Source organism: Podarcis muralis, chromosome 2, assembly GCF_964188315.1.
Source record: "Podarcis muralis chromosome 2, rPodMur119.hap1.1, whole genome shotgun sequence".
NCBI lineage: Eukaryota > Metazoa > Chordata > Lepidosauria > Squamata > Lacertidae > Podarcis > Podarcis muralis.
Genome location: NC_135656.1, coordinates 2,463,124 through 2,475,837, shown reverse-complemented (window position 1 = coordinate 2,475,837; position 12,714 = coordinate 2,463,124). Strand labels below are relative to the sequence as shown.

The 12,714-nt window shown below is 46.0% G+C and overlaps 1 protein-coding gene across 1 annotated transcript in view; it reads right to left on the bottom strand.

The window, feature by feature from the left end:
- The window catches only part of PPP1R1A (protein phosphatase 1 regulatory inhibitor subunit 1A), a 72,858-nt gene extending 61,718 nt beyond the window's left edge, over positions 1 to 11,140 (bottom strand). Inside the window, exon 1 of the mRNA XM_077923742.1 lies at positions 10,952 to 11,140. Within this exon, the coding sequence (XP_077779868.1) occupies positions 10,952 to 11,032 (81 nt within the window). The 5' untranslated portion in view covers positions 11,033 to 11,140. The remainder of the gene's footprint in view (positions 1 to 10,951) is intronic.
- Positions 11,141 to 12,714: the final 1,574 nt, after the last annotated feature.

The following is a 12,714-nucleotide window of genomic DNA, read 5'->3' as shown; positions in this document are numbered from 1 at the left end:
TGAATTTTGGCCTTGCGCAGGGCGCTGCTAAAATTTGTAATGGTGTAAGGCAGCATTCAGTGGTCCTTATGCCATTTTCAACAGTGTGTCTTAGCTGGCATCTTGTAAACAAACTGCAGAAAAGAGGACAATTTAGGGAAGCAGGAGTTGAGCTTGTCAGGTAGATGAGGAGGTTGAAAGGCTGGGGGAACAATGCAATCTGTTCAAGCCATACTGAACATCCTACTTTATAATTTTTTTCTATACTTATCTGTGGTTGAATAAACAGCTTTAAAAAAATTAAGAACAAAGGTAACAAGATTTATTTAAAAACCAAGTGGCTGTCATTCATTCCAGCTTTTTTGCATTCAGTTTCCAGAGCAAGGAGGGGAGGTGCAGAGGCAGATTTACTTCTTACTAACCAATTGGGTATAATGCTGTCTTCACTTGCCAAAAAAACAACAACAAAAAGTTTCATAAAAACTAGAAAGTTGCTTGGCATAAAAGAAAAGCAGTGATGGCTGAACATTCAGGGAACAGACTCAAAAAGTCCCAGGGAGGGTAGGAGCTCCCCCCTCCTTGCTGCAGCCCTAGATCTGAGGTTCAGCACATACTGAAGATCCCAGAAACAGATAAGGTGTATCTTTTCTTCTGACTAGCTTCATATGCAGCCAAAGAAAGATGAAGATAAGCAGCTTCCGCCATCCTATGTCAGTGTTCTCATCATGTTTGTCTTGTCGTGTTAGCTTTTCTTCAATTTGTGCCTTGCTACATTGACTAATGCTGCCACCTCCATTGTTAGTTCTGGGCACTTACGTGCTTCATTGTAAGTAAGCACATTCTCTTTGACAGGGACACACAGGCCGTTGGTTCAAACGGCCTGGGGAAGAGGTGCATTTCTAACTCTCCTCACCCCTTCCCCAGATTGGTCAATATGTTTACAACGCTTTCCACTGCATCCCTGTGCCCTTTTTCATTCTCAGGATATTGCACAGCCCTGAAATATGATCTCTCCTGCTATTCCGGACCCAAGGAAAGAGTTGCCAGCAATTTTGCAACAGTTGGCTTTCTGCGTCTTGGAAGCTCAATCGCTCCCTTTCTCCACTAGTGTACTTGCCCAAAGTGCATCTGGTTTCCTAGAGGGCATAAACAATGTATTCTATTTTAAGGGGTGTGTGCATGTTTTAGATAAAATTAGCAAAAATTATTGAATGAATAAAGCTTATTTAACAGGGAAGGGCATTTCCCCACAGAAAACCTATTCAACTGCCCTCTTCAGCTGAAGAAGCATCATAACTATCAGCCAATTGTTAATTTCCCTTTTTGAGCAAGAGGTTTGAGTGGTCATGCAACTCTAGACAACACTAGAGATCCATTTCAATCTTATTTTTGTCCTGGAAAGGGCCTTGTGCACCCGAATAGATGGCCTATTTTGGGGAAAGGACATGGAGTGTCTGGCCCTACCAGTTCTCCAGGATCTCTCAGAAGCATCCACCAAGGCGTCCACCTTGGCTTGCTGTCTAGGGATCAGGCACACCATGTGCCATTGGTTTTGTTCCTGCCTGGGTGTCCGGAACGTGGTGCCAGGAGACTACATTCTGCCCCATAGACCTTGTGGAATGATGTTTGGCAGAGTTTTCTTTTGTTTCCCAGGCTGTTCAACATCAACATAATATCTGAGTGAGGAGGTCAGGTGGGAGCTTAGGAATGAGGTATCAGTGAGCAAACACTCAGATCTCTTTTGTCACTTCATCCAATTCAGGTGAGACAGAACATGTGTCATGTCAGCACCTGGGATCAGTAATTAACTGGACAAGGCTTGACAATCTGAAGCTGAATCCAGACAAGGTGGAGGAAGTCTGAAAAGTGGTGTTTAGTCTGTCTTAGATGGCACTGCACTCCCCATAAAGCAGGGTTGGGGAACCTGTGGCCTCCCAGATGTTGTTGGACACCCTGTGCATTGACCATCCTATCATGAATGACCATATGTGGACACCATGTGAAGAGTCACAGGCTACTTGACAGCAAGGATTAGGAACCTGTGACCTTTCAGGTTGTTATTGGACTCTAACTCCTTTCATGCCCTGTGGTTGTGGATGATGGGAGCTATAGTTAAACAACACCTGGAGAGTCCTTTACCATCACACCAGATTTGGAAACGATACCTTATGAGGAACGGCTAAGGGAGCTGGGCATGTTTAGCCTGGAGAAGAGGAGGTTAAGGGGTGATATGATAGCCATGTTCAAATATATAAAAGGATGTCACATAGAGGAGGGAGAAAGGTTGTTTTCTGCTGCTCCAGAGAAGCGGACACGGAGCAATGGATCCAAACTACAAGAAAGAAGATTCCACCTAAACATTAGGAAGAACTTCCTGACAGTAAGAGCTGTTCGACAGTGGAATTTGCTGCCAAGGAGTGTGGTGGAGTCTCCGTCTTTGGAGGTCTTTAAGCAGAGGCTTGACAATCATATGTCAGGAGTGCTCTGATGGTGTTTCCTGCTTGGCAGGGGGTTGGACTCGATGGCCCTTGTGGTCTATTCCAACTCTATGATTCTATGAGATTTGGAGTGGACACTCCTTAAAAGAGAGGACCATCCTCTGTAAAGCAGGGCACATGGTAGCCGTGCTATTTTGGATGCCAGGCAATGAACATTTTTTATTTACGGCACCTAAACCTATGAATCATCTTCTGCTTTTAGGGTTTAATTGCTGCTGATCTCTTCCCTCTGCTTCTAGTTTTGTATTGATGTTTTGTATTGTTTTATTCTATAATTGTAAGCCTCCCTCAGTATCCAAAGGGAACTGAATAATGAGTTTTTAAAAAAATAAACAGGTGCCAACTATGAGTCAATTCACGCATTATATTTAGGCCATTTGAAGCCAGCATTATACATTTCTGCATGCGCATGTGGGGCAGGAGGTGTTCATCTGCTTGATCAAACCAACGTACCGCATGACGGTAGTTAATAGGTCTGAACTGCAGCTGCTTATGCAAATCACAATATTATCACAGTTGGTATAGCTATGTGAGCTACCAGCTCGCATGTTTGGTTGCCAGTGTGAATGGGTGGGTCTCATGAATAGAAAAGAGGGTGTAAGAACTTGTGGTGTGTTCTGTGACTCAGATTTTGATGAACAGTGAGGGGATAGAATGAGGATGATTTGAAAACCCCAGTATTTGAGGAATGGACTTCAGCAATTATTGGGAGCCTATGGGGCTCTAGATGCTGTTGGGACTACAAATCCCATCATCCTTGACTGTTGGCCATGCTGGCTGGGGTCAGTAGGAACTGGAGTCCAATAACATCAGGAGTGGGGGAAATGGATCAGATGTAGAGTGACTTTGGTTCCCTAAAAAAATTGAGGATCAGACCTATAGTGCCAGGATTCATCTTCTACCCAAGTATAGATTGAATATAAGTTCTTAAACAGGCAGAATGAGGTAGAACAGGAGGGACTCCAGATCAGTGGTAGAGCACATGTTTTGCATACATAAAGTCCCAGTTTGAATCCCTGGAATCTCCAGCTAAATTTATCATGTTGCATGTGATGTGAAAGGTTTCACTGCCTGAGACGCTGGACAGTCACTGGCAGATTAGATATAGTGAGCTAGACAGACACAGGGTTGTCACCAGCACTAGTCCTACTCAGAGTAGACCCATTTAAACTAATGGACCTATACTAGTCATGCCTATTAATTTCAGTGGGTCTACTCTGAATAGGACTAGCACTGAATACAACCCAAATATTCTATGACGCTTCCTGTTGGGGAACTGCTGGGGAACATTTCCCCTCAAGGCCTTAAAGTGACAGATTTGGCCAAATTTGAGCACTGTCTCGTCAGAGGTTCTGCTTGCTTATGGCTCCAATACTGTCATAAAGCTACAACCTCCCTGGCTGTGGCTGTTAGACTTGCTTGGTGATAAATTTATGACGCTCAAAGCATGGTCTTCTGTTGGTGGGACTAGTCAGTTGATTCCTGCCCGGACACCTTCTACTCTGGTGCCTGAAATCAAGACAATACATGGTTCTCCATTAAAAAGAAAAGAAAGATGAAAAAGCAATGACGAAAAACAGCTCAATTCCAGGAAAAAGACAGCAAACACTTGTGGTATGCAGACACCAGATCAATAAATCAACGGACAAGCAGCAGACACAAAGTGAGGGTTGACCGTCATTTGTGGGATCTGGATAACCAGTGCTTGAATTAAGGAAGAAAGTAGGAGCTTAATTAAATCTACAAATCTGGCCTACAGACTCCGTCTGATTTTAGCACAATCACGTCTCCCCCTAAAAAACTGTTAAGGGGTCGTACCAGGAAAGGTAAAGTGTCCATGCTTCCTTCCCTTGAAACGCAAGTACTGTGAAGAACTACGGCCCACACAGCCCCTCTCTTCATCTGCAGTTTCCTTTAAACAGGAGAGAGCCATCTCTTTTTTCTATCGAAGGCCACATACTCTCAGGGGTAATTTCCTGAATGCAGTGTGCTAACTGTGGCAGAGCCACAGTCAATGGATCTGGATTAACTACTGTGGATCAGAGACCCTCCTCTAACTACTCTGGAATAAGGGGCCACTCTGCTTCAGTTTTTCACTACGGCTATCTCCCCAAGACTTACAATGAAGAAATGAGTATGTTTTTATTAGTTAGTTAGTTATTAAATTTGTATGTTGCCCTTCATCCGTAGATTTCAGGGCAGTTCACAACATAAAATTACAATATAAAAACCAAAATGCATAATAAAAATAAGGACAAAAAGCAAGCAATAATCTCTGCTCCCCCAGCTGACTTGCAGTGATACCTATAAGCATACATACTTACATGTATATAAAACAAAACACTGTCCCTTCCAGTTGTTCTGAAACTAGAAAGAAGGCAATTGAGGGGAGAGGCACTTCAAAACCCCGGGGGGGGGGGAGGGAATAAGGAGGAAACTAAAAGGCAGGAAGGAACTCTTTAGGGAATGGAATGATGGTGAAGCTTCAAGAAGCACTAGAGGTCACCTACAAGGAGAATGGGAGGCTGCAGGTGACCCACCTGCACCTTTGAGAGGTCTGCCTCTTCCTTATTACAGCCAGCATTTGGGCAGATCTCTCTGCTACCCACTTTGGGGCTCCAAAAGCAGTTTGAAAATTTCACCATAACTACTTCATCCTATTTTCTGATTTCCCTGCATCTATAAATTGTTTTGTTTTTAAATAATTTCATAATCCTTTCTACTTGAACTGAAAGGAAATCAGGTGGATAAAAATCTATGGTTTTTAAAAAATATATATTAAAAGATTGATTGGATTTTTAAAATAAAATGCTTTTGGAGAAAAATTCTTTCTAAAGATAGTTTTCTATTTAAGTTACATTATAGTCCAAAGGCTATTCATCAGGAAATAAGATTTGTTTTAAGTTTTTCATGTGTGCTAAAACTCAGTCTAAGGGTGTTATGTACTGAGTTGAATAGGATCCAAAATGCAGCAGTCTGATTGGTCCTAGAACAATAGGATCCAGAATGCAGCAGTCTGATTGGTCCACAGGAGCCACCCAATCCAGCTCCAGGTGGAAGTGAATCCACAACCTGATTGGCCGACAGGTGAATCCCGGAATTAGCCAATCACGTGGGGCCCATTGTGTAAATAATGTATTTAAAGCAGACATTCTGGGGGAAATTCCATTCCTCCTCACCACTATGAGCTGAATAAACAGCATGAAATCCACTCTCGACTCCGAGTATATTTCAAAGGGGTTAAAAAAAAAATCATTTAACCACATCCGTTAACAAACATAGATACATATGCTATAATGTTATCGTTTTATTTAAATAAATTGTTTAAATTGTTATAAAGGAAATTATTATTTTTCTCCTTCCAATAAAGTACAGTGGAAAAGTAGTTCAAATATAAACAGTTAACTTATTAAACCTCACAATAATTCCATAATTATCTGTCAATGTATTTCTAATAGTATAACCAAATCAGTAATTTTTTATATAACTGTAAAAACTACTCTGAAAATTTATTATTCCAAAAATTAAACCTTCATCTTGTTGTAAATATTAAGATTATACCAGCAAGAATGAGTCTTTCTGTAAAAAAAATTATTTAAATCAAGTCTTACTGACTAGTGATTTAAATTGTGATTTAAATCTATTTGATTTAAATCAAATCTACTCTGAAGGAAATTGGTTTAGATGAAAAGTTGTCTGCTGCCCATTGGAGAGAAGGCAAGCTTTACTGGGGGTGAGGGAGAATGTCCATGTTTTTTGGTAGCATTTATAATAAAGCACCTGTGAATTCAACTAAGCCAGCTGGAACTGTCCCTGTGACTCTCTGGTCCATTAAATCTCTGTGGGCTGATTCAGACATTCACACCTGCTATCACTTGATGACTGCAGAATTGCATGCAGATGAGGCAGATCAGCCACCTCAAGCCTTTCCAATGAGAGTCCATTCACAGACCCACTTGTGAGTCACCAAGAGATGGGAAAGCAAGTGATGTACATAGATAACGTGAACCAGACCATACATTTCCAGCAAATGCTCCCAGAACATCATCAAAAGCTTAAAAAGCAGGCTGGCAGCAAAGTCCTTGTCAGAAAAGAATGTCTCCTTACATTTCCATTGTAATCTACGATTAGGTAACTGCAGGTTATGGGAGGTGAACAGTCACAGTGACCTGGCAGGTCAGGGACTGGGGCTAGCTGTCATGCCAAATGGGGCAGAGCAGAAGCCATCAAAGCACCAACAATCAGGCTTTCCACAAGGCAAGGAAGGTGGGGAGGAAAGGGAGCCCAGGATGGGAAGCACTGAGTGTACAGCAGCAAGGTCACATGAAGCTGCCTTTGACCAAGCCAGGACCTTCAAGCTGCTCAGTAGTGTCTACTCTGTTGGATAGTGGAACTCCACAATCTCTTCCCCATCCTGGCTTCCATCATCCATGTACTGAGATACCAGAGGCTGAACCTAGGAGAGTGGTAGGAAACCTGAAGTTCTCCAGATGCTGCTAGACTACTGCTTCCATAATCCCCCAACCACTGGCCACACTGTCTGGGACTGATGGGAGTTGGAGTCCTAGAGCATCTGAAGGGCACCTAGGACCTTGGGTATTCCCTCCAAGTGTTCCAATTTTCCAGGGACAGTCCCAGAATTACAAAAGCCACCCCGGCTTCTGATTTGATGCCAAAATGTCCCTATTTCGCTGCCAGTGCTGAGCTTGGGGAGGAGAATAAGCTGTCGCTTTTCCCGAGTGACAGCAGTGGTGGCTGTGAGGGAGCATCCCTTGGACTCTCCATGGCCACTGCTGCCGGCCTTCTCTCTGGGGCAGCTTGTAGCAGCTGCTGGAGAGCAGGCGAGAAGGAGAGGCCGCCGCCGCCAAGACCCAGCCCCACAAGAAGCACCAGCTGAGGGGAAGGCAGAGGGCAGGACCCTCCAAGATGTGTGCATCCACATCTAATCTTACCCCTTTCTAAAAATTTATTTTTGGGGGTGTTTTTCTTTCTGTAACTATCAAAGAATAAAATTAATTCAGGATGAAGGGGTTTTCTCAGGGCGGTGGAGGGCGTGTGTGCTGTGTTCCATTGCTGCAGTGGTGGGGGCACTCGCCCTTCTTCTGATAGGAAATGCTGGCGGGGGGGGCGAAAATAGGGGGCTGAGGAGGGGGAGTTCAGTGTGTGTGAGAAATGTCCCTATTTTCATCTGAGAAATGTTGGAGGGTATGCTTCTACATGCAAAGAAAGCTCTGTCAGTGGGTGCTGGGCCTTTTTCATTGAGTAGAATCTACCTGGGTATTGCTCTAAGGAGAATGTACTTAAGCGCTCATGATAGATCAGGCTCTAGTTCTAGCAGCACTGACTTCCTGAAGACAAAAAAAGGGATCCAGGGCATTTGCTCTTTCTTTGTGTTAAAGGTGCAGGATCAACTGCTCAGCAGCTTCTTCTGAGAACCCTCCTTAAATGGCATCTTTTCCTACGGAGGCAAAACTAACAAGATCTCTACTTTTCCAAAACTGACAAAGCATTGCAAGGAAGCTGATGGGGGGGGGGGAGTGGGATAACTGGTGTGTTGTCTTCATTTTGGAAGTGGCTGGGGAAACCCAGCCAGATGGGCAGGGTACAAATAATAAATTATTATTATTATTAAATTATTATTATCACAACATAAGCCTAGGCAGTTCAGGTAGGCTGTACCCCCAGTCATATTCTGTGTGCTCCCCTTCTCGTTGTATGCTAAAGATGGGCAATCTGTGGCCCTGCAAATGTTGTTGGACTCCACTTGCCACCAACCAGCATGGCCAAGGATAGGAACTAGAGTCCAACAACATCTGGAAGGCCACAGCTTCCCCACTTCTCCATTACATAGTACAGGGATGGCCCAAACCTTGTTTGCACAATCATGGGGATGAACAAGTGTCTCCCTCAAGAGCTTGTTTTGCTTGATCTCTTTTGCTTGATCCATGCATGTGAACAGAACCCACTTATGGCTTACCACTTCTTTCCAGCCTTAAAATGACTGCTCTTCTTCAGCTTCTTTCCCCCTCCCCTTCCCTTCTCTTGTGTGTCTTTGGAAGCCTGAGGGCAGTGCCACCACCCTCTTTTTTTAATTGATACAAGCCACTTTGTGAGAGAGTATATCTCTGAAAAGCTACATAAAACATAGTAAATTGTACATATAGACTTCTAGTACTGGGAAGCAGGTTCCATACAAGAGAATTAACAGCAGCAGGGAAATTTTGTTCAACCCAAGGGATGACTTCCTTTAGGGGCAACCCATGGCAATGGTGGGTGTGGCCAGAGGCAAAATGAAGGCAGAGCAATGGATTTGACTTTTAACAAGAAGATAGATTACATCCATGCAAAAGTCAGAGGTTTATACACACCCACTTCTTTCCTCCTTCTATCCAGCCAAGGACATCACCACAGTTCAATGATGTGCTTTAGCCAGACAAAAGTACTAGAAGAGAGCATGAAACAGGCCTGTTAGGCGTGCTCCAAGGGCTTTATAGAAAGACAGAGGCCTGGAGGGTGGCATTTCCCCCCAGGGCCAGGGTTCCTCAACCCTTTATGTATGAAGCATATTGTATTTGACTAACTTGACCTCATCCCCTCTCAGGCCATTTCCCCTTAAAGGCAGGAGACTAGGTGTGGGTGGGGAAATAAGATTGTGCTCCACCTAGCACAGGGAGGAATTGGAACCTGCGGCCCTCCAGATGTTGATGTGCTACAACTCCCATTAGGCCCATCAAATGTGGCCAACAGTCAGGGATTATGGGAGCTGTAGTCCAACAACCTCTTAGAGAACCACAGAATTCAGATCCCTGATCTATTCTAGAGGATCTTCCAATGGTGGAGAAGGTTGCCAACTGATTGGGAAAAGGCCACTGTGGCCTGCCTCTGGCTTTTTAACAGCCACTTCAGAAATCAGCAGAAATCAGCAGCTGGTGATTTTAACAGCATGGAGAGGAACATCAACACCTGATATGTCTTCATAGCAAGCGGCTCAAAAAAGTGCATTAGCAGAGGGTCAGTTAATATATATGTGTGTGTGAAAACCCTAGGCCAGGCACAAGAGAGCACCAGGTTCCCAAGCACTTTTAATAGTAGTGGTCACATCCACACCATACATTTAGATCACTCTTATTCCACTTTAACCATCAACTCTTATAGTCAGAGGTGCCCTGCCATCCTTTGCGCTGTTTTAAAATCTCCCCATTTATTTCCCATTACACAATACCTCCCAGAGCAAGAGTGTCCAGATCCCAAACCTCCACTGCAATCTCTCATAATTTAATTCAAACAGCGAGCCCTGCTTTTCATCACCCTCCCAATAAAATGGCACAGCAGCCACCCACGGACAATCCTTTCAGCCTGCAACCTCACCGCCACAGGAGAGCCAACCTATAACTAACTAGCCTCCAGCTACACAGCAGATGTGATCACAGTTCAAGAGTGCCCATTGACAAAGCATCCCTGATATCTAAGAGAAATCAGAAGAAATATTAAAAGCGAAGGGAGTTATTTGGCGGACATAATAAACCTGGAAAGATGGTATTGTTACAGATGTAAGTTAGCACCCAATAAGCATGTGCTACACAACTCCCTATAACCCCTGGCATTTCAGTGCAAACCTGAGAACAGGACAACCCAAGTGCTTCCACTTTCACCCCAAACCACCCCCCAGAACCAAGCACTCCACATTGGGGGCAGCACCTTGCAACACCCCAGATTTCCCTGCCACAGCCCCAATTCCTTAAAGTGACCTACATATGACTGAAAGCCCAGTGACGAAACTGACAAACACCACACCCACAAGCTACAATCCCGCCCCTTCCCCAGTGCTCAACCACGACCCACCCCACTCCAGAGCTTGGAGAAGTCCCACAGAGCTCACCACCCAGATCCCAGAACACGTCCCATTGCGATGCCACAAGATATGCCACCTTTACATCTGTGGAGTTGGGTTACTCGGAGGAGGAAGAGGACGCTCAACCCTCACAGTAAACCCAATTCATGAGCTCCAGGAGAGGCTCCTCTTGAGAGAAGAAGGGTTTGGGGTGGGGGCACATACAGGAGAAACCTGCCCCGACTGCGTGCCCGTTCCTGAGCACATGCGGTGCCAAGCAAAACACCACCGGGACATCGCAGTTTCCCACACGAGATCTGCCAGGGCTGAAAACCCGACAGAGGACACAGGCTCAAAACAGAGGGGAGCCCCGATGGAGAGAGGAAAGCATTCTGCATATGCTCAGAGACGCTCCAAACGCCACTTCAGTACATCCTACTGGATGGGGAGGAACGGCAATCGGGAGCCACACGGTGACTTCAAAAGGGCGCTTAAGAATGGGAATCCCACATAACCCAGACAAAGAGGTCCCGGGGCGAAGCTGTAACTCCAGATCTCGGCGAGGGAGGGCGAGAAAAGAAATCCCCTTTACGCCGCGCACAGCTAAGCCAGCTGCCCGCCTGGCAAGGTCCTGGCCACCCACCTGCTCCGCCGCCTCCGGGTCGAGATGCGGCTCCAGCAGCGGGACCGTGAACTGGATCTTGCGGGGACTGTTGGGCTCCATGCCGGCTTCTCCTCCGGGTCCCGCGGTCCCCTCTGCCAGCCGCGCTGCCGCCGCCGCCGCCGCCACCTCCTCTCTCGCTCCGTCCCGGCTGCGCGCTCTCGTGCCCACCCAGGGCGCGCTCCTCGCGCCGCGATTGGCTGCTCGGGCCGAGGGGCCTCCCCCGACACACACAGGCAGCGCGGGGGAGAGCCGCACACGCACACGAAAGCTGCCCGGAGAGATGCTCGCCCGGAGACGCAGACGCGCCTCTAAGCAGCCCTTGCCTTCGGGACGGGATCGAGCAGGTATCTTGCCGAAGAAAGCAGGAATTTCGGGACGAGATTTCCCGCCCCCGCGTCCCACTTGCATTGATCTGCCTGGCTCCACCCTCTAATCAGGCCCGAGCGACCTAGCTGCATCCCTGACTAGGATCTCTTTGGGGCAAGCCCCCCCCCCCCGCCTACTTCTCCGTCCCAACCCAAAATCGAGGATCATCCCCTTGACCTGGCAAAAACGCGCCCGGCTGGAGCTTGGCCTTGGCTCCGCCCACGGTCCGGTGGTTGTTTTGAAAGTGGACCTGGGACATGATTGGGAGCAGGGGTGCCAAGTTGAATAAAATATGGGGGGGCAGGTAAGCTCTGCCCCACACACCCTTTTCAAATGACAATGCTCATAAACTGTGGGGGGGGGGAGACCCCTAGGAGTTGGCTCCTATGATTAGGAATACTGTAACTGCCAGGAGCTGCAGAAATAGACAACATGCATATAGCCTGAAGCGCCCCGAGCCCCCATGAGGGTGTGCACAATTCAAAGAGATTATGAAAGAGCTACAGGCACTAAAAGACTATAGAGAGTGAATTTATTTATTTATCAGATTTTTAGCCAGCCCCAAAGTGGGTTACAATCCAATACAGTTAGAACATAAAACAATTTCAGTAACATTAAAATGCAACCAATTTCAGTGGAATTTATAGCAGGGGAAAACATGGGGCGTCACTCGACATTTGAGACATAAAACTCCCATGGAGCCACTCATAGCTTCTCATTGCAGTAGCAGACTAACATCCCATGGAAACTAGTATCCCACAGACAGGTGGGCCTTTATCTTGAGTTGCAGTCCAGAAACATTAGACGGACATGTTCCCTTGTAAATCCCATTGTGTTAAGTAGGTCTTCCAAGTATGGATGCTTAGGAGTACAAGCTCCAATTGCCCGAAGCTAACAAGAACTATGGGATAATGCTAATTTACCACTTTTATTCCACCCTCCCTTTTACAAACTTGGCTGCGTGTTTGTTCGAGCACAGAAAAAGGAGTGCGTGGTCTCCAAATACTTAAAAACAGAAAACAAATCCAAAGTTGCAATTTATTGAACTGAGTGGGATTTGCTTTCCAGCTGTATAGCAGGAATGAAGAACCAAGGCCCTCTGGATGTCGGTGGACTGCATAGGAGCTAACTCCTGGAGGCTGAGGTCCCCTCACCCCCCCCATAAAATATTTGAGGAGACCTGACCCCCCCCCCCAGTTGATGGGCATTGCCATTCAAACGGTATGCATGCACCATAACATGTGATTGATTATGTGGGGCAGGGCATACATGCCCCCCAATATTTCATTCAAGTTGGCACCCCTGCTGCACTGGAAGTCCCACCAGCCACAGATAGCATGACTAGATAGCAGTTTCGCTGTCTGAAACGTTAACGC